This window comes from Myripristis murdjan, chromosome 21 (genome assembly GCF_902150065.1).
Source record: "Myripristis murdjan chromosome 21, fMyrMur1.1, whole genome shotgun sequence".
NCBI classification, from domain to species: domain Eukaryota; kingdom Metazoa; phylum Chordata; class Actinopteri; order Holocentriformes; family Holocentridae; genus Myripristis; species Myripristis murdjan.
Genome location: NC_044000.1, coordinates 29,323,851 through 29,347,174, shown reverse-complemented (window position 1 = coordinate 29,347,174; position 23,324 = coordinate 29,323,851). Strand labels below are relative to the sequence as shown.

Here is a 23,324-nt window from a genome sequence, read left to right as displayed (position 1 = left end):
TCCAAGAAACTTGGAGATTTTCATGCCAAGTATATGCAGTAGTACATAAATGCTATTACTGATTCAATTCTCACCACAAACAAAAGGTGATCAGGTTTTTCAACATTGTTTTTGCATACTCTGGTATAACATGAACTGAAATCGGAAAAGGCGAAGCTCCACAATGATACCCCAATTTCCAATTTGCAGTTCTGAGTTTGAGATCTGAGCAGAAGTGAATGCAGCACAACAGCCACCTGTCCAGCAAATTTTTGCTCCAGCTGGACTGTGGCACACCACCCAATTAATATGTCATGAAAAATGTATTGCCCTTAATGGGGTCAGATGTGCAAGGGTAGGGCTCGAGCAAAACCCTACAGGACAGGCGGACCTTGACAACTGGGTTGAGAAACACCAACTCTTGTGCCATCAGCTCACCGATAAACATTTCCCACCTTGCAAAAATACCTCCTCAGGTAATTTTGGCTTTCAGTGACTGCAACATTTGCATTGAAATTGGACAATAGCATCATATGATGGTGTAAATATTGTGACTTGACAATAACAGTTGCCTATAGAGTGTGCCACTGGCATATTTTGTTGGTTACTCGCCTATTCAGCCCGTATTTGTCTCAACCAGTCAAAGATTTCAACACTAATCCATGGAGTGTCTCCAGCCATGCCAATGCAGCCAGTTGCCATTAACCTGAATCCACAATCCAGATGAATAAAATAACATCTTATGTAAAAAAGTCCAAGTGTTCAATTAGAATGCGCCAACTTATCAAAACATCCCACCATAATTTAAATTCATATCTATCCATCTTGAAAATTAACACAATTAGACTATGAAATTATGCCACCTACAGCTATAGCCCTATAAATTACATTTCTTAATGTAATTTATAGGGCTAGTATTGAGTGATGGTCACCCACTGTGATTTTTGTGTATTTGTAGCATTTTCTGATGAGGTAATTTAGAGCATTACAGCATGATAACTTATTTTTTTCTAGGTTTCTATTTTTTAAATCATTTCTTTTTTTCAGTATTTGTAGGTTGGTAGGTAAGATGATACAGAATTGGGTTAAATTAAGGAAATTTTGATCTAAATATGCCTCCTATAAAACATTGCGAGCAGCAGATTCTGATAACATGCTGTGTCATAATTATAATTTGTGCATACATATCCATTAGGCCATTGGGATGACTGGGTAGGGTTAGGGTTACATGTTAAGAGAACACATTTGGTCTTGCCGTAACATTTTAAGTTGAAATGGTAGACCAGACCAGTCAGTACTGGCTCTTGGAAAGTAGTAACATATTCTTAAAAGTTTTTTTTTTTTTTTTTTTTTTTTTTTTTTTTTCTTTCTTTAACAGTGGTAGAAAAAGTTAAAATTTGATCCCGGCTGAATCATATATGGAGAGAGACACGGCTTGAGACCGGAGGCGGGCGGTCAGCTCACTGTCATGGTGCCGACATGTCTGAAACGTCTCGGCGGACAGAAGCGGCGAGGCAGCCCGCCTCATCATATTAGAGGCGGCCGACCTGCGGAGCCGCTGCGGCGCGGATACCTGACAAGTAAAGTACAGAAACAACAAGAGCAGGAGCTGCAACCACAGAAAAATAAACCAGAAATAAACCAGAGAAAGAGAGAGAGAGGGGGAGAGACAGTGAGAGAGAGAGAGAGAGAGAGAGAGAGAGAGAGAGAGAGAGAGTTGGGAGGCTCCTGCTGGTGGTTTGGAGGTGTGTGTGGTCGGTAGTCGGCGGTGTCAGGTGGACCAGCACGGCGGTACCTGGAGCTTTAACACCGGTGGGGGGGATTTCTCCTCAATTAGACTATAAGGATCTATACAGTAGCATCCTGGATCCCGTCGGAGGCGAGCGAGGTGGAAATGTCATCTTTTGCCGTCGTCTGGTTTGTCGTGCTCTGCGTCTTGAGGACGGTGCTACCGGCTACTCACTGTGAGTAACAGTTTATCTTTGGTTCATCTTCCCGGTTTTATTATTCATTTGTCTGCGAGCGGCAGCTGGAACGCACTTACTGAATAGGGATAATGGCAAACAAACATTTAAAATAGCTGCTTGACATCACATTAATATTTTACGTGTTTGAACAAAAAGAAAGAAAAACAAGAATGTAGATTTATAAGAGATGTCAATGCAGTTTCGGCACATGCCAAAGGCAGCGACGCACAAGCCGAGCTCTCCACATCCAAATCGATGTAGGATTGTTCAGTTTGGTGCAAAATCTCAATCACAGCAGACTAGGAGATTTGTTGCTGTGGTGCTGGAAACCTGCATCCAAAATGTCATCAGACAAAGCGCAGTTGCCAATCCAGGAGCAGGAGCATCATAAGAATTATAATAATAACAGTGGCAATTATGATTCAAATAAAAGTTGCATTCATTGAGGTGCAGGGCAGGGAAGGATGGCTTTGCTGCCTGCCGTCACATGTGTTAGAATGCATGGCAGGCTGCGTACAGTAGCCTACAGTGCAAAGTGAAGTTGAAGTGCATAGGGAGGCTGCTGGTGTTACTGTATCTCATATGACTGGAAGCCCTTGTACAGATCTGTGCTGCTCTGAGGGACCGGGATTGCATCACGCTCTCAGGGAAAATTAAATAGATCATTAAAGTGTGTGTGATGTGTATGTGTGTATGGAAGGGTAGGTGGGAATGAAGGGGGTGCTATTTCATGCAAGACCAAATTACCCTTGATTAATATCTTTGTTCTTTCTTTGCCAAAACGAACATTAAATTTGCATTAATTGCATTTGCTGATGGCTTCAGGAATCTCCATGCAAGTACCTTTGCATTGGAGCTTAAAGTGGCAGTGTTTTTACAACCCAGCAGATGTGTTTTATAGCCAATTTTGTGTAGCCTTTTAGATAATAGCCCACTGCCGTGGTGTATAATTGCAAGAACTACTTCGTCAGCTGGTGCTTTGGTGTCTGTTTAAGCTGTGACTTGTTACACTTTCCTTGGCAACACCTAATGTTGTAATTTGGTTGGTGGCAGTCCAATGTCTCCCTTTGGACAGTACAGTAATTGTTTTGCCTGTGATAGCAGTGGTTTTGGACGGCAGCCGGGCCAGGGGAGCAGTGTGAAACACACAGAGTGTTTGTGCCTCCCAGTCAGAGGCGGTGCTCACTGCTGCGATCACAGCCTGACCGAATCCACCAGCTCCTGACCGGCGTCTCACCATCCATGCAGCCCGCTAACCTGCTCAGCATTCCCCATCAACTCAGGCTGATTCATCCCTCACGGTGTGGCTGAGCAGCATCTCCACAACAAGCTCAGCCTCCTCTTTTCATCTCTAGTGATGAAAGATTATTGTCTGCCTCATCTGTGGAGGGGTAGGTGCTTTGTATTGATTGTATTGATATTAAAAGAGTGGGCTCAAATCTGCTGCAGCACACTTTGCAGTAGGTTTCGTCCGACTGCTCAGTCAGTGTGCGTTGACAGGCCTCTCTTGTGTGAAAGAGGTCTAGACAGGTCGAAGGATATAGCCTAATTAGGAGGGGGGATAAAAGAGATCCACTGATACCACTTTGTCACTGCAGATACTGATTTGTAGTAAACTTTATCTTGCAGCCAGTCCCAAGTGGGGATTACTCAACAATAAATACCTGGTCCATTAGGCCTGTTTTTGGGTCACTGGGCAAAAATAAATGAGATATAATGCATTTTCTCCACTAGACAAATCTACCATTCCTTTATGAGTCAAATAGATGGGAAATGAGCAGTAGTTTATTTGTGACACATCACAGGAGGCACTTATTATCAGATTTTACTGATGGAGAAATTATATAATGCAATTTTCTATTTTTAGCCCTGTATGGATGTCAGCACCAGTATCAGTGCATCCCTGATGGAATGGGGTGTGCATGCAGGATCTAAACAGAAATACTACAGTGCTGTTGGCATTTTCGCTTCTCATTGCATTTCTTGTGAGATGTGGGATATTCTGTCGCAACACTCAATACGTGATCAGTTATTTATTCCACCGTGCTTGTCAGTGAGTCCAGCGTTCAGAGCAGACGCAGCTCCTCCAAGATGAAACAGCAACATGTTTCTTGAGGACAAGCAGCTGCTTTGCCGTTTATGTTGCAATACGTTACTTTTTATGTATTGCAGTTGCCGTCGCAAATCAAAAGGAGGGAGCAGAGATCTGTCACGGCTGGTTTAGCCTATATGGTCCTGTGTCAGGTGACAGAAATAATGGCAGCCACATCCTCACTCAACAGAGGTTAGACCGATATAAGGGGCCAATATTAAATATCAGACGTCATCAGCCGGTCATGTGGTCCTTGGCTGATCGATGACCACAGCCTCCGAGAACACCCTGCAATAAAAATTAAGTATATGCACAATGAATTCAGTGATTAAATTGTTCAATAATGTTTTTGTGAAGTAGTTCTTCATTTAAGTGCTTAATGTATCCCAGAGTTTACCTGCTATTGCCTTAAGGAGCTGCTAACCTAAAAAATGATTTCATTAGTCTGGGTTTCAGTGGAGAGTTTTAGTGTCCCATGATGGCGTTAATGCCGCTTCCAAGGTTTTTCCACCCTGACAGAAGTACAAATACGTTTTCATTAATTTCTCTTGTTTATTTCTTTTTTTATTTTTGCACGAAAGTGTCCAAATAAATGAAAGATCAGCAGCAGATTGAATATTAAGGTTCAATATTGGCACTGACTTTAAAAAAAAAAATAATAATAATTTTTAGATTAACCCTCCTTGCGAGATATGTACAGATTTTGCATCACCAGCCTGTTATCAGTGACGCCACCCTCTGAAACACTTTAATTCATTTAATATAACATCAAATATTTAGTTATATTTCCTGTGGTTTGCCATCAAAAGTTCCTAGACAATACCTAGACAGAATTTATGCTGGTCCACTGATGATGCAGATATTGAAACTTACTACAGTGTTTTTATTATCAATATTAGACTTTATCAAATGTTTCAGGATGTGCAAATTATATCAGATTTCAGAGTTCCTGCTGTGGATTTTATTATTGATCAGAATTTTAAGCAAATATTCAGCAGTCTGTAATTGAATCCATTTTGGAGTAACCTTCCCAGCTCTCACCTTCAGCGGTAACCCGTCTGGACAAAAGCAAAGTATTGTCCTATGGATTGTTCATTACACAGCTTGGGCTGCTGATGCAGAGCCCCTCTCACTAGTTACATAAAGTAGGCCCTGATATTGTGCAAAATCAATTCCAATACCTGCAGATCCAAGGTTGTTAAATCAATACTGTAGTCTGGTGGTAGGCCAGGAGTGGATTCAGGCATTACGAAGATTATCTCTGAAAAGGATAGATGTTAGAGTAGTAGGAGCAATGGGATTATTTATTGGAGCCTGCTTTAAATACTATGCCAGATCCTGTACTAGGACCTGTGACAAGTGGATCTACATAAATCAAAGTCATATATTTGCATCTATAATTCTTGGTCACTCTCAGTGGCACTTTTACCAGACAGCGTGGTTCGGCCGCCTCATTTCATATTCTAAATACATTCCCAACTCTGTGGGGGATACTGGACTTCTGACCGGAGCATTAGTGTGATAAAGTCTTTACTTCCACTTTTTTATGAGGTCAAGCATGTGAGGCGGTAAAATGGAGATGCCCTGCTGAGTGTGGGGCAATGAATTTGAAGGTTGCCTTAGGCAGAAGGCGGTGGGGGGTTTCATTACAAAAGCTCATCCAGATAGCTGTACCTATGACACTGACTTCCCCAGAGTCCGGCTCTGGCATATTGCTCCAGATCCCGTCAGTTCTGATGGGAAATGGGCCTTGACAACCCACACAATGTCAAAAGGGATTTCAGATGTGCACATGCATAGACACATGGTCACAATGTACACTTAAAAAAAAAAAAAAAAAAAAAAAAGGTGGGGGGTTTACACACGCACGCACGTACGCACACACACACACACACACACACACACACACACACACACACACACACACACAAAACACTCACACATCAAAAAAGCCTGTCAGATATAGCTAGCCAACCTTTGAAGTCCTATAAAATGTAAATGAATGCCTCTTTGGAGGATCGGACATTTAGCAGATTGGACATTTCACCACACGCTGCCGGCACTAAAAGTGCCACTGACCTTGAGAGGTGAAAGGAAGACAATGGAAGTGGCAGTGGAAGTGGAAATGACCATATTCTCAGTGCGCTATGCTGATATATATTCCAAATGTCTCTGTAGTAGTAATTCAGAGCGTGGATTGACAGGTTCAGCTGAAGAGATAAATGGAATAAGTTTAAGAGAGACTTCTTGGCCCGTGGAAGCCATCATTTGGCCCACATACCTCGCCCAGATCTCCAAGACTGATGAGATCAATTAAGCGGTGAGGGGCGTCGCGGAGGACAAAATGTCACCATAATTTATTTGCAGAGACACTGTGGAGGTATTTATTAATTACAGTGGCACCCCTTATCAGGCGAACATGAAAATCAGCTTCTGATCTGATGCTGAAGAGGACATTGTGATAAAGGCTTATCGCCGGCTGGATCACGATGGTCTGCGTGGCCCCCTCTGCCAGGACCAGAGATAATGCAGATTATGATCCGCCCCCGGTGAGACTCAGGGGGCATCAAAATGTTTGCGTTGGCAAGAAGCTGGGGACAGGGCAGTGATACAGTTGGCAGTGAAAAAAGATCTGGCTTTATACAAAGGGGTTGATCTAAATCCCATACAAATAAAACTGTTCTGGATAGACGTGCAGCCAAAGCCCCCGTATTCTCGCTGCATTCACATCCTGTTGTGCAAGAACTGTTCTTTCTCTCATTGTTCAGTCTCCGCTGGGGTGTTTTTTTTTTTTTTTTAACCTTTTCTTCAAATATAGAGGGCCAGAGCCGAAAATACAGTTGAGTCATGTCCTTTAAAATACAGCCTCAAAGCATGGTGTACTCATACTTCACATGTTTCGAGGCATTCAACATGGCAAATGGTCTGTTGTAAAACAGCACACCATATAGGCTCCTCTTCCAGTTGGACAAAGGTTTGTGGCTTTTATCTGGAATAATTAGGCCAATCAACGTATGTGTTCCTGTATTTTTTTTAATTATTATAATTGAATACTGTCACGTTTTCTTTAAACTTTAACTAACAAGGTTTTTTGGGGCCAGTAGCTGACACTTTTTGCAATAAATCCACAACAACAACAACAGAAATATTCTTTGTTTCTGCCAAAATGTATTCTTGTCACGATGGAAAGGCCACTGAAACAACATTTAGACCATCACTGGAACTGAAAGTCTCCAGACTGTTGAAATTATTTTTAGAGCAAGCACTTTTTAAATGGTAGGGAAACGCCAGAGTGACGGTTTAAATGAAGAATTAATGTGCAGCGAGCAAACACTGGTGAACAGTTCAATGAATAAGTGAAAAAAACACAGTAAAATGTTATATTTGGTTATCCAGACCACTCAGGGAGGAATCTCTGCCATATTAGAGGTTGATGACATGACTGGATGATATCTTAAAAAAAAAAAAAAAAAAAAATACTAAAATGTCTTGCTCAGGTAGAGGCGCCGCTGCTGAAAATTTACTCAAGTAGAAGTAAAATCAGCGCAGTAAAACTTAACTCGAGTTAAAGTAGCAAACCATCTCATTTAACATGTACACGGAGTAAAAGCTATTAAGTTGCTTTTTAGGAAAGAGAACAGTCTTGTGTGTGATCTCTCTCTCTCTCTCACTCTTTCAGAGGGAAGGGAAGGCAGGGTTCAAACTCAGTAGTGGAAAAAAAATAGAAATTATGAAAAGTGGATTCCTCTTTTCTTTTTTTGCTGACTCACCATTCACTATGGTTGCCACCATATTTCAGTTTATAATAATCAGTTTTCTGTTTGCTTATGGAGCGCCTAGAAAATGGATCTGTAATGTTAATGTTATTTCAAATGTAGCAATTCACACAGTTCAGAAAATTAAGCAAATACCTGCATCAGTAAAAGTAAAACTACTGACTTTAACATGCAGGTAATCCAAAAAGCTACACCATTACAGTTACTGGAATAAACGGGATTAGTAACTTCCCCTCCCTGATAACAATAAACAAATATCAACCCCATCTATGCATCAGCAAACCGTCTTCTCCCAGTTTGTCCCGTGTTTTTTTTTTTTTTATAGTTACCTCAATTTGATCCATATTTTCGTGAGTGTTTCCTTTGAGGCTTTTCACAGTCCTGTGCAGGCTAAGGTTGTGTGCGCTTCATTGTGCGTGTGCACGTACCCACAAAGATGCTCTCGGCCATTTAAGACGGGAACAAAAAGCAGACTGCCAGTGGAGCTCAGCGATAAAAATGAATCCATGACCTTGAATGCTCGAGGTGTGAATGAGTGTAACTCCAGGAACGTGAAGCTGACAGAGAACGTCACTCTGAATGAAACTGAATGTAACATGATAACTGATATAATGGATTTAAATTATGCATTTATATAACAGCTAAACTATTTTTCTATGGTAGTTTTGAAGTACGGTATTTTTTTTATGTTTTACCATTGATTTGTGTTTGATGAACTTGTATATCACTGCCTCAGTGCAAAGCATAAGATATCACAAACATGGAACTGTGAACTTGCAATTGCACTGATTATGGATTTTAATATTAATATGCTAGACAAAAATATAGATGAAGAGAAGACAGATTTGCCAGTAGCAGGATAATGTGCACTTTATGTACTTTATATTTTTTTTATAATTGTACACCAAACAATCAAGATTTTTACATAAAATCACTCCCAACAGGACTTTTATTTCAATTTTTGATTTCAGATTGCAAATTCCCAAAATTATATAAATAAATTCAGATAAAATAAATACATTTAGATCATCTTATCTGATGAAGACTGTAATACATGGTTGGTTTGAGAACAATTGGCAAAATGTACTTATAAGTCACTTTGGAGAGAAGCATGTGATAAATAGCCTAATGTAATAAAACATAAAATAAATGTAAATAAAATACCACATATCTCTCTGCTCTGAATCTAATCTGCGTTAGCATTTCAGTTGTGAGTTTTGTTTTAATTTGCTCATCTTGGCCTGCAGTAGCGCATCAGAAAGGCAGCAAGCCTGGAAAAAATGTGATTATAAGAAAGCAGAAAAATGAATCAACTCTGTCTCTCTGCTTCAGATTATTTGTGAATTTTGAAATTACTGGTAAAACTCGCCTGTTCCTGCTTACATGTTGTTAAGGTGTGCAGTTGTTCTTCCCCATATCCATCAAACGAGCCAGGAAGGATCCATTTCACAGCACTCTGCTCTGACTCATTTGGGCCTGCTCTGCTTGCTTTTAGGTATGGAAGGGTGCACTGCGTTTTTTTTTTTTAATTTAATTTTATTTTATTTTTTCCCACTCTTGATAGAATTAGAGATCTGGCTTCACAGAGGAGCTTGAGAAACCAAAGAGCTGCTCTGTGGTGTGAAGAGCTGCCAGATGATTCATGGCTGAAGCTATCAGCTATCAAATGCGATTAAAAAGGCAGAGCGATGATGTTACGCAAGATCGCCTGACATGTTCTGTTGGTCTCGTTGTATAGGATAATATTTACCTTGAACACATGTATAGACCTATTTACAGTAGGACTAGTATTACAGTAGGTAGGGGTGTTGAGTGATTTGTAAAGTTTGTCTGTAGGATAATATTTACCTTGAACACATGTATAGACCTATTTACAGTAGGACTAGTATTACAGTAGGTAGGGGTGTCAAGTGATTTGTAAAGTTTGTCTGTGATTGCCCATGATTTTAATCCTGTGCGATTGGTGTAATCTGAAAAGTAGAAATTCCATATGGCGAAAGAAATCGCCTAATCCTGCAAGTTTCTGCAATTGCACTGTGCGCCAGTCATAAAGAAGTGCGGGTGGGTTCTTAAAGCATCATCGGTGCCCACTTCAAGTTTCTGCTCGGCAAAATCAGTAATGGGCAAATTGTAAAATCTTAACCCACATTAACACTTTCAAACTTCATTATCCTGCATGGATGTGCTCTGCAGAATGCAGAGGTTACGGCGGTAATTCAGCAATTAAATGCGGTTCCCTCATGCAGTCCAGTGTAAATGGTTGTGAAGTGGTTAGACTACAATCAGATAATAAATAATATATATATATATATATATATATATATATATAAAAAAAAAAAAAAGTTCAAACCGCAAATGCTTCGGAAGCTCATTGAAATGGAAGCACACTAAAAGTTCAGTGTATAACTTCAGCAGCCCAGGCTTTGTTAATGGTCTGAATTATTGACTGCAGTAAATGTCAGTGTTTTTCCTCACAGGTGCATTAGTTGTCACGGCCAAATTAGTGTTCATTTGGAAAATAGATGCTTGTTCGAGCCGTGTCATGATGTCACGAAGCTCGTTTTCATCGCCAAACTTTGTGGAGTTTATTGGAGGAGGTGACTGGGGCCTGGGTGGAAGTTGCAGCAGTTTGTGCTTTATATTACAGTCTGGAATGCATGCTGTAATTTGCCTATTCAGGTTCATAGAGGGATGCCAGATGAACATAGTGCCACACACATGCACACAAACACTTACTCTTGCATTTTTGGCTTATCCCCGAATGCTTTAACCCCTGCACGTCTAACCTCAATCCTAAACTTAACCCAGCTCCGCCTGTGCCGCTAAAAATAACCCCTTCCCCACATAAAGACCAGAAAACAGGCCCGTTTTCTGCATTTTCTGTTTTTATGAGGGCATTTTTACCTCGCAGGATAGTGAGAGCATAAATCACAGACACACACACACACTACCTCATACTGTACACACCTTTAGGGATATGATCTGAGGCAATTCAGCTTGGAAATGACTCCCCCTCGGTCTCGGTGGTATAAATAAATCTAACTGACAAATGTGGCACCATTGGCAACTTGTGTGTTTCCATTACAGGTTAAAAGACGGCGTGCTGATGGTGCATCATTGACTGCACTCTCAGTGGTGCAGCAGCGCTCTTGTTCTAAACCTGAACATGGCCATCATTTGTGAATTTGTGTGTGTGTTTTGAATTGGTCTCGGTGGGACATTCAGCAAGCTATCATCAGTCAATAACCTGTGGTATTTTTTTGTATTTATTTATTTTTTTTTGTTTTGATAATTAGATCATTGTTTGTGAGGATCTCTCACGGTTGCCACTGATGCGGTCAGAACTCTCTGCTCTAATATGCTTAATGTGAAGGAAGGAAGAAAAAAAAAAAACTATCATCAGCGTTGCCAAGTGGAAATATTTTCCCCACAGCTGCAGGAGGAAGTGGTTTCTAGTTTAAGTGCCTTCCAACTGGAGGACTATCACACAAAACCATGAAACTGCACTTGTCATGGTGTCATTTTTCTTAGTTAAATGCAAGATTTACATGCCCATTTATGTAATATAGCCATGGGAAACATATTAACATCGTATAAATAACACCTAGTGCCATATCTTCAGGTGTCCATGACTAATAAGGAAGCTTGTCTCTGCTGAAACATTTCCCTTCTGGATGTGTTGACTGGCCTGCAACCGAGGCTTGATAGCCATCAGACTGAACCTTCTGTGTTGGAGCCGTTAAGTCATTAATTGGCTAATTATATAACGGCATTTGAATTTGTAATTAGGTGAGAAAAAAATGATAAAAAGGAGAGAGAGAGATCGTTATAAAGCATTCTTGAACTGTAACATTTATTTTATTTCATTATTTTTTTAGAGAGCATAACTGACAACTGATTAATTTTTCAAGTTACAAGGGTAATAGCTGGCGTTTTTGCAGGTGGGAGCCTGTAATGTACATGCAAAGAAGCTTTTTTTAAAAAAAAAAAAAAAAAAATCTTATACATATAATCAGTTGAAATGTGAATATGTTCCCTGGCTAAGATACAACTTTATAACACAAAAACAAGAGAGAGAGGGTTCCTTGTAGTTTTCCTGAAGAAATGACATCATGTGATGAGGTCATATACAACATTTATTTATTCATTTATTTATTTATTTTATTGGGATGAGCTTTTTGAATGGATATCTTACTTTCATTTCTTGGACAAACATAGCTTTTGCTATGTCAGACCTAATTGTTGGTTTATTGGCAACGAATGCCGGTCTGACTTGAGTATCTCATTTTTTATATATATAAAAAAAAATGATGAAAAGATTTCAGAAATAATGTTGTTTGTATTGCTTTTGGGCTAATTATAACTGTGATTATAAGAGAGAGAGGGGAGAAAAAAAATCTTTTTAGGGGTATTCATGTTATTTTACAAAGTTATTTTACAAAGAAATGACAGCTGCTATAAAACACAAAGGTGACGTTTGCTCCAACATGATCCTGTTTGAAAATATAGTAAGAAATATCAAAGTTATATTAAAAGCATGGGATATTTCCCAAGGACATGGCATGTCCTCCAATTATAGAATTACACTGTTGCTAAGAGAATATTAAATTAATGGGAGGCCTCTACATAATCGGCATCGAAAGCTTGTCTGAGGACGGTCATTGAATAATAATAAACTGGTGTGCTTGTCAGGGACGCATTTTACATATACTGATGAAAAAAAAAAAAAATAAAAAAGTGTTTGAGCGACCCTTCATGTCAGATGTAAACCCATACACTGCAGCACCGAGTCGAGCTGAGGCACGGATTCTGCCTGTTATCATTTCAGTTCAAAGCTATCTTCCTGAGGTTACTGAGGTTTTTATTTGACTCCGTCATTTCTCCGCTGCTTCATACTCACCCAGACTGTTGTTCAATACATGCCGCAGTAAGATAAGTCATTTAAAGCCACATTACATTCAACTCTTCACAGCATCTCCACTTACTTTGAGACTCCATCAGATATCCCGCTGACAGACATACTCGCTGATTTGAGGCCAAGTGCTTTATATAATTCATCACCACAAACTCTGTGGTTGTGCTTCCATCTCACTTTCTGGAGGAAAAAAAAAAAAAAACTAGAGTAAGAGGCAGGAAGTTTCCGTGTAAGTTGAGTTTGAATAATAATATGCTCTCCGTGAGAATTACAGTTTGCATTGGAGATGACAGCTGCAAACTTTTTCTTTCCCAGATATTGCACTGAGTAGCAGAGATAAGTGAGAGTTTGCCAGTGATTCCTGGCTTGAATGCAGGGGCCTGGCAGGAATGCAGCACACATGATCTTTCAAAATATTTGAATCACTTTTCTCCATGACAACAAAGCCATGCAGTGGCATTTGGCCCACGCTTAATGTAAATAGAGCTATGGAGTAGAGAGGAGGAAGCAAAAACAGAAAACACAGATGTTGTCGAGGATTTTGATCCAACATGCACTCGGGTCAGTCAATCACCCACTGATCCGCCAAGTCATACCACCACTGAAAAAATGAAATGAATGAACTAAAACTAGCAGTCCAACGTTGTTTTTTTTTTTTTTTTTACATCTCTTTAATACCGTAGTGTATTTACTGCACGTATTATTTTCACTCTGATCAGTTTCGGCCATTCAAGTCTTAAAGGTCTCTGAATCAACATTCTTCATTCTGAGAGCCGTTTATTTCATAAGTAGTTTTTCTTTGGCCTTTTAGAAGTTAAACCGGTGTTGCTGACCTGCAGTCTCACTGATTTTTTTTTTTTGTTTTTTGTTTTTTTTTTGTTAATTAATTTTTACAACAGTTGCAGAGGTGTCCGAAAAAATGCTCTCAGTAGGCGACAGATGGGAAATACAGCATCAGAGACTGGAGGCAACCTCATTGTATACTGGGCAAATAGTCTGGTGTGTTCAAATTGTGCACATTTTTAATACATTTGGAATTAAATGCTCGAGCCTAACGCAGATTACAAATGTAACCGCAGCAGCAGCAGCAGCAGAAACGCCGTTTGAGCCCTTACATCTCTGACTTTTTAGTACGGTTCAATAATTGACATGCAGCCGCTGTTGCAGTTTTCGCGAAGCCCTGTGTGACCCTAATGTTTCGGGTGATTAAGTGCAATAAAAATTCCTCTCCTTTTCAATGTTCATCTTATGTAATTGTGTTGTTACATGTAGGGGAAGAGGGGAGGGCCCTCAAAATCCCCCATTGGTTTAACCATGGCAATTTGATGGTTTATTTCAGTGATTTATAGAGTTGTTGCCGACTGTCTGTCCATTAGATATTCAGCTCACGAGCTGCCTGCAGCCTTTGTGCCCTTCAGTCAGGATTTGGTTCATTAACAGAGACTACATATTGAGGCTGTCCCAGGAAAACCTTGTATCTCGACTTCCATGGAATACTGAGAAGCTGCTTGATTTCCCCGTTGACGCGCATGCATTTTGCAAGCTGTTTGCAGTGGGCTGGCAGAGTCTCAGGGCCAGGAAGCCCGTTCCAAACAGACACAGAATCGGAGATACTGGGTTTGCCGTGGAAACATCACTGGGGCTTTTCAGGCAGGTCTTTACTAGGAAATGTGCCGAACTTCAACATTGCACTTGGATTTGTCTGCTTGTTGCTTGAATTTAGGGACAAGACAAACACGAAGGGCCTACCTTCATGAATTCAGGTAGAGCTCGCTCCTTCTTCAGTCTTCGTTTTGAGCCGTACATTTGCCCAACACACAGGTCAATGTCTGGACTGAGGGATAAGGCCAAGGTCATCATAAGGACTAACACAGTTTGTTATTTTGTGTTTAGATGTATATATCTGTTGCTGAACTGTCTTTTGCACGTTGTGTTTTTGATTTCATTATCCAGAAGTCATTATCCAGCAACACACACACTCCTCAGGCCTAACACTAGAAGGTGGGAAAAACATAGATCCTTGCTAATGCTGTCACCAATCTTTACCATAAACACAGAAAATAGCTAAAAACAACTATAATCAACTGCATTTTTAGTATTTTGATTGATCTAAAAACATATCATGCTGAAAAATCAAGCATTAAAATCTTTTAAAAAGCAATAAAGATCATATTTTTGTTGACATTGTGGACAGCCATGTTTTCATGCCAACAGCTCATGAAGTGGGGGGTTGATTGAACTTTGATTTAAAAGGCCGTTCTTTCTGTTTTTGCCTACGGGGAAGTTGGAAATCCTGATTGAAATGTGTCTTCTGCGCCTTTCTCCAGGCGAAGCCCTCGCTCACTGCTGTTCAGTGTACAGCAGTGATTGTCAACCAGCGACCCGGGGGCCACATCCGGCCCGCCAGAGCTTCCCATCTGGCCTGCAGAATATTAATGAATTCAGAATATGTGAGGAGGAAATAAATGTGTTCCGGTATTTAGGATATCTAGCATTTTTTTTTTCTTCCTAGACTGAAGCAACACCCAAAACAGCCGAGTTGGAAATAATTTTAGCAGGAATCTGTCTTCATGCAAACACGGGGACAGCATTTTCCACCAATCAGGACGCTGCATCATAAAAGCGTCCAAACCGGTTCAAGCTGATTCATATTTTCTGCCAATCAGGACTGCATGGTGCAATTACAGCACATTTCCAGTATTTCAGATGTGAACCATCCCTCCTCACTGAACTGCCTCCCTGGTGGAGCCCTGCGCTCTACCAAGAACAGTTTCTTTTTAAGTATCCACTTATAATTATGGATTTCCCATATTTTTTTTTAGGTGTGTGCTAACATTGATATATGCTAATAAAAATAACATACACTTTGAAATGTAGTCGATGACCCCTGGTGTACAGTGTTATATTTCACTATTTTTGATTTTTGCGATGAAGCGTCTCTTAGTGTGATCTCTGGCATCCCGGAGGAGCTCGGAGGAGAGCTGCTTCTCGCTGTATATCCCCGTTGGCCTTTGAACGCCTCGGGAGCCCCTAGGAAGAGCTGGTGGACGTGGCCAGCGAGAGGAAGGTGTCGGCTGCCCGTCACAGCCTGCTAATGCTGCAACCCGATAAGCAGATAAGTGGCAGAAAATGGTTGGATGGATGCATGGACGGAGTCCCTCTCAGGCTCTCCCAGACTAGATTTCTCATCAGTAATCATATTGAACCACTACTACGACCACCAGGATTTCACTGGGGCAAAACAGGGTGAAACTGCAGCATCTCATTTACAAAGCTTGCTGTTTTCTCTGCTCTGTAGTCCCAGAGCAGAGAATCTGTGGTTGTATTTTCAAATATGTCGATTTTGTCGATTTGTCTAGTGCAACTTTGGCCGGTTTAGCACTCAGTTTACATGAGCGAGCGTTCGCTCAGAGACGGGTCAAAATGTGCATTAGCTTTCATTTAGAAATGGAGAGGCAGTGTGCTTTTGATTTCTGAACTCTTGTTACGTGTCAAGTGCCTATTCAGGAATGCCCAAATCACTCTGTTGAATCTTATAGCCGCAGCGGTGGCACCGGGCTTAATGTGCTGACTGCAGAGAAATGTAATTACTGGGACCACCGACCCTCAGAGCTGAGTCACCGCTGCAGCTCAGGCCTCCTCTTTGATGACTTTGAGAAGAAAATCCTAAATCTGAAAAAAATCAATGGGAGGAATGAAAAAACATGCACAGAGAATACATGAATTTCAGTTTGAAAATGACTAGACTGAAGCATTGTACAGAGCGTCTCCACCGCAGTGAAGCCTGTTCTTCCCGGATGAATTAATGCGAGGATGTCATCGCTGTGCTGTTTGTACCTGGCAGGATGAGAAATGAGAAGAGAGGGGTGGCGGCACGTAAACAGGAAACACAAAGCCTAGATCATGCACAACACTATGGAAATTAAGAGGAGAGCCTCTGGATCAAAATCCCCTCACAGCGCATTGGCACTTTTGTTGTGATGTACGTAATGCACATTGGCAGATATTTTTCTTGCAGTCTGTATTTAGGTCTTTGGAAAAAAAAAAAAAAAAAAAAAGGAGGGAAAAAAACAGTTTGATCCACTCAACATAAAAGACATCTGCTGGCGAGTGATCTGAGTGCAGTCAAATCAGGTCAGATGAAATCTAGAGGGCAGCAAGCGCGCATATGCTGTCATTTTTCAACACGGCTTGTCAGTGGCAGATGCACGCTGGATGCTAGCTAATGCACAGGGAAGTTTTACCCCAAAAATAGGCTTGAATTGAAGAAGAATGGCATCCAAAACAAAATGCCTCTTGCGCTGAGAGGAGTGAATTGCACGCTGATGGAGAGAGTACAGGGATAATTGTAATCAAGCCGGTGCCAGTTTTCATTATGTCCTCAGACACAGGCTCTAATGCAGATCTGTGCTCATTGGAGCCAAGAGAGGAGAGTTGTTGTAGGAAGTGAGGGAGGCTCCACCCCGACTCGCTGCTCTTATTGTGCCTGGCAGGGCCGGATCAGTGCAAGATGAGGCCGACAGGCTCAGATCACTGGCCTCTTAATCTCCTCCTGCGTGTTGGAAGTGCTCTAATCTCATACCGCTGGATTACGCGTACTCGAGTGTGTGTTTGTGTGGTTTTGGTTTTGAAACGAGACCAGATGCTGCAACACAAAACAGACGTGCAGGTACTCGTACAGACTAAAGTCCAACCTAACAACCCATGGTGTTATTAATATTTTGCATGATGTAATGTTTTCTCTGCAAGTGTCCCAATGCAGGCATTACCAGGCGGCTGAGTCGGTAAATTTAACAAACACCACACTCGTCCTCCCATCACAGTCTGTAACAGCTTTACACACAAATTGGAATATAGTTACTTCGCTGTTTTGAAAAAGCAATTCTGAGACACAAGTAATTAAAGCCACACAGCAATATGTTCCTGGTTACGTAATCGGTGCAGTCGGAGTCAATAGGGTAATCAATAAAGACTCGGATCAATGAGGAGAAGAAAATGGCACCAGATTGTGTAAAATCCTAGCAGGGTTGGGGTTAGCTGCTTCTCATAATTCAGAAACAGAGTAATAAGCTAATGAAAGCCTGGGGGCGAATTGGTGGAGACAGGAGAGAAAATCAGCCTCATTATTTAATAACTGCAGTCATACGTAGGCTGATAGTTTATTATGTCGAATACATAGAAAATCTTAATATGCGCTCGAATGTTTTTTTTTTTTTTTTTTTTTTTTTTTAACATGGTGAGGAAAAGCATCTGTAACAGCATGCCACCCAAACTCCCAGCTGACTCTAATACAAACAAGCCTGTGAGCAGCGTGGTGTCCCCATTTCATAATGCAAAGACCCCTTTGATTCAGTCAGAGTAAGAACAGAGGGAAAAACAAAAATGCCAGCCTTGGTGCCTCGTCTTCCTCGTGAGATGTGAACTCGCCACCATACACCAGCATGTGATGTGGACAGTATATGAATTTCGGCGCATCCTTTGACCTCTCTCATTGATATGCAGTCTGATAAGAGCATCAGCTGAACGCTCAAAATGTAAATGGCGCCTCAAACATGGCAACGTCGCAGAATGGACCCAATTAAAGGCGGGTGAGGGACGGCGAGACGCTGGTTTTAAAGTCACAGTGAAATATCAAATTACTGTTTCACCCTGTTAGCCGATTTTCCATGTCATCAAAACACCTGTTTAATATTGCATGCCAAAAACGTGGCACATTTGCTTTCTTATTTTTCATATATCAAATTGAATTCATTGAACTTTCTGAAAACAGCACATTTTAGCGTTTTATTTATTTATTGTACAAGTTGCCATACATATTTTAACCTAACCATATATAGTTAGTTAGTTAGTTAGTTAGTTAGTTTTTATTTTTCTCAAAGAGTGTCTTGCGCCATTAATGGTGCCCAGCCCTATGGGCGTACAAGACACTGCAAACAAGAAAGAAAAACAAGATGGCAAAACAAAACAAGTTACATTAAATGTAAAGGCACACTACCTCACAACATAAAGAGTAGACTTGCGTAACTGAAATGCGTCTGACACATACTTGGCGAGTGGGAACACTTCTTTGGTAAAGAAATAAGACAACATAGATTCATCGGAGAGTAGATCACAGCCAGAAACCTTACAAAAGAGATTGATTCTAAGAGCATGATACCATGGACAATAAAACAGAAAATGCATTTCATTTTCAACTTCATTTAGGTCACATAAGCAACATTTTCTCTCCTCTTCCGGGATAGAGTGGAAGCGACCTGTTTCCAGGGCCAAGGGCAAAATGCCACACCGGAACTGGGCATATACAGACCGCTGGTTTCTGGTCAGGTTAAGGGTGACATAGGGTTCAGACTGGTAGCTGGTTTTAATCTGACAATAAGTTCTTAGCTTTGGTTTTCTCCATATACATTTAAACCTTACTTTGTTTTCCTTCTCAACTAATATCACACCGTCTCACCCCAGCCCCCAATACTAACATGTCTCAACAGGAAATGTGTGAAATCACACAAGCAAAATGCTATCAAGATGTTTCATTGTGACCTCGAAATAACACCGAGGCGGCGTCTGTGCGGGTTACATGGACAGCGCTTTCCTTACGTCTCATATTGGAGCAGAAATAATATTGAATTCAAAAAGCTGGCATTTGATCCCCTTGAATTCAAAGATGCATCCCCACTGGGAGGCTGAGGCAGTAATTTCAGAAGCGATGATTTCATTAGTGACTAGGACAAGTGAGCGGGTGTGTGTGTGTGTGTGTGTGTGTGTGTGTGTGCGCGCTGTGCATCATTAAAATGTGTTTTAGACGCTTCAGCCAGCTGTCAGAACGCGAGAGGTTACGACCAATCCAACTTTAAAAAGACAAACTTTTAGAGAGGAGATTTGCATTGTAGAAATATTTATCAGGTTTGTTTGTCTTCAGGTTTTCTTCGTGCGTCTCAATCTGTCACACCTGAGATTTAAATATGTGCTTAGCTTAGTGCCAATTAAAGCGGGACTCTGGTTCAGAAAAGCCAGCTAAATGTCAAACCCCACAGCATCTAACACATTTAATAGTGTCGGCCTCAAAATATAGAGTTTCTATTTTCTCCCCGCTGTTCTTTATAGGGAACAGTGAGTGACCTTGAGGTACAATAGAGTAGTCTTTATCGCCCGTCGGACCAGCTATTGGGAATTTGGTTGCTTCTGATGATTGATTACACAGCGAGACACTAACACACTGGCTCATGCATGGGTGCACACACACATGCACACACACTCAGCATGCATACTGTACAGTTTCATCGTTTGACGGGTTGGTGCTGTGCCTCTGAGGCCAGACAGGTAGGAAAAAAAGGAGAAAAGTGGTAAAAAACCAAGAGCAGAAATAAGAGATGATTTTTTCCACACTTGTTATTCTAGTTGAGCATTTCAGTCTCTATCTTAACTTTCTGCTTGTTGTCGCTCCACGGTGGTGAACGACAGCCAAGATAGGGGAGCATGTCATGTGTAGCAGCCTGCGAATGTTATCAACCGACCAGGCAACATGGATTCAAAAACATTATTTACTCAAGTGTTGAAATTTGAAAGTAAAGCAGCGGGGGGTGGGGTAAATGTGCCGACGTGACAGCAGGTTCCCAGTAACTAGCCCGGTGTGTTTTACTCTGTCCAGAGATTGGGACGTTTTCCATGCAGCGCTGCTTAACCTGTGTGTATCTGAGATTGCATCTGAGCATCTGGGGTGGATTAATCTGGTTTAAAGTGTAATGGCTCTGTTCTGAACCGATTTTATTGGCACTGTCATGCGGGACAGGTGCCACCCAGCAAGCCGATTTAGACTTTGGACATTTCTCAATTGCGGGATTGCAGAGAGTCTCCAGCCCCAGGAAATTATACTGAAAAATTTATCATTTTAACTTTATCATTCAACTTTATCAACCAGTACCGGGCGTCGGGTTCTGCCACTTGATTTCCTGGTTTCATGGTTTGTAGCTTACCCTGTGCCATACCATCTACTATCTGTATATTTCATTTTTTCATATTTGTTATTACCGTCGTTTCAACATTTCAACATCTCATATTCTTAGGTCAGTTTAGCCCTTATTGTCTTTAGTGTATATATTTAGTGTAGTTAGTCTCTATTGTATATACTTCTTAATTTTAATTTTAATTTATGTTTTTTTATTGATGATGCTGCTGTAACGTGGGAATTTCCCAGTTTGGGATCAATAAAGTATACCTGTCTATCTATCTATCTATCTATCATACAAAACAAACAAAAAACAACATAGATCTCAGCAGTATGTTTTTAACGATGTGATTAAAATATGGTAGACCAAAAAAAAAAAAAAAAAAATATATATATATATATATATATATATATATATATGGTAGAGCACGTACCTTGAATCAAGGCTGAGTCCTTACCGCAGCGGGCTGGGCTCAAGTCCTCTCTCTCCTCTGCCCTTCCTGTCTCTCCTCACTGCTGCTCTCAAATAAAGCAGAAATACCAAAAAAAATGTGGAAGATTGCAGATCTTGTTTGCTGTCCATCAGCATTGCATCATAAACCGGCCAAAACTGCATCTGCATTAAACTTGTGCAATCATGTGGAGGAAATGTTAAATTATGGGAACTCAAGTTTTTTTTTTTTTTTTTTTTTTTCCTTCCTGCTCATCTGTACATACAATCAGGAATATTTAACATTGTCATGACATTGTTGATATTTGAAGTTGCTGATGTGGCTGAGGCAGACAGTTTCAAACAGTGAATGCGCTGTGGCTGAGATATTCGCTGGCAAACTGAGGGTCACCATTCATTTCGGTCACAGCGAGCGTAGATGTTTTTCAGAGGACTGTGGGAAGCTGAACAGCTGGAATTTGCAAGTTAAGTGGCAAGGAGGAGTTGACCTCTTGGCTGCTTTATGCAAATGTGCAAGGGGGCAGCCCAGGTGTTAACCAGCCAGGTGAACGGTGTGTGTCTGCATGAAGCTGGTCCGGCCCATCATTTGTTCCACTAGATGGAGTGGAACGGAAGAGGACTTCATTTTGCCATGTCCAGCCGCCCTATAATGTGTGCTGTATATCTCTGGTGGCACGCCGCTGCAAAATGAAAACAGCAGTGGTGTGGAAGGCTGTGTGTGAAGCTGTGAAGAGACGTTTTACTGGCATGCGTCTGCAGTCAGTGTTGTAGCTTTACGATGAAAGCAGAAGCTGCATCTCTTACAAACACACCCACTCCCACGCCGGTGGAACAGCCGATACAGGCGAGTGAAGCGTTGTCAAGCGGCGGCTGCTGTGTGTGGACGCTCACTGTAACTCCAGCAAACATCTCACAGTTGGACTCGGTCCTGATTGGCTCCCCTCCCCTCCGTGAAGAATTACTGAAATCTTTTCCAGTCAGGCCAATTTGCAGCGTTTGAACTGGAAAACCTCCACCGAGCAGGTTTTACCTCATTTGTATTAGAGGAGCTGCTGCTGTTGGCCAATCAGGGTGCAGCACTGCGGCTGTTCTGCTTTTGAGGACTTAAGCCTGTCAACAGCAGAAGCGCCTCAGCTCTGTTTAATTGTTGTCTCTCTCTCTCTGTACAGAAATGCCCTCATTTTAATCAGCGCTGCTGTCTGAAGTTCCATATAGGTACACGGTTTTAGTATCATCATCTCTCTTCATGCCTTAAGTCTATGTGTTTGTTTCTATTTGTGCACATGACTGCACCATTCAAAACCCAAAGATATTAAAAAGTACAAAAAGAGAAAAGGGTTTATTTTTCTGGTACTGCTGCAAAGACAAGGGACTGGAGTAACTAACTTGAAATTTTCCAAACTTGAAGTGCTGTGTTGTCTTCCCTCCGTGACCTTTTCCAACTATTAGGGCTTCAGAGCTATTTGTGTCTTAGAGAGCACATCCAGCAGCCCGAGTAAAGGTGCAACCACAAAAAATCAAAAGAGCATAATCATGCAGACCAGGCATATAGGTCAGAGTGGCGAGAGTAGCTAGCATCTTTGTAATTTGACTAAAAACATGACATTTTGATGAAGAGGAAGAAAAGGAGCTGGTAAATATAGAAGCAGGGTAAAGGTGGATTAATTAGGTGAGGCTTCTCAATTAGGAGTGGTGGGTAGCCATTAGGGGCTTGAGATGCACAGTTAGGTGGAAAGGAAAATGTCACAGCAATGGATTAAGTAAATAAAGAAGGTTACAGGTAGACAACAATGGGGAAAAAAAAAAAACACGTACAGATGAAAGTGAAAAGGCACAAAACTTTGAGGGATGTGTAGGGGATATTTTTTTCAGAGTTTCAGAGAACATATAAATAAAACCCTTTTTTCCAATCACTGTATCTGAAAATCCAGAAGGTGTGGTGTCAGTAGGGGTTCCCAGTACATTATTAATATGAAAGCCAAAAGATGAAAAACTCATTAATATTTCAAATAGTGCATTTCCCAAACTGCGAAGGGTGGGGCTTCATATTTTCTGTGAGACTTCAAGAACTCTAATATCATCCATAAATGAGCTATATACTGCGCTTAAATATTCTGGTGCACAGTCCATCCTGCACCTTAAAATCCCACTGAAACCCATTAAGGAACCCAGTCTCATCTTAGTTAGCGAGAAAGACAAATT

General features: G+C 41.0%; 1 protein-coding gene across 1 annotated transcript in view; it reads left to right on the top strand.

Annotated features, from left to right (window-relative positions):
- Positions 1–1,746: 1,746 nt before the first annotated feature.
- LOC115380096 (contactin-associated protein-like 5) overlaps positions 1,747–23,324 on the top strand; it is a 103,610-nt gene continuing 82,032 nt past the window's right edge. The window contains exon 1 of the mRNA XM_030081147.1: positions 1,747–1,943. Coding sequence (XP_029937007.1) covers positions 1,874–1,943 — 70 coding nt within the window. The 5' untranslated portion in view covers positions 1,747–1,873. The remainder of the gene's footprint in view (positions 1,944–23,324) is intronic.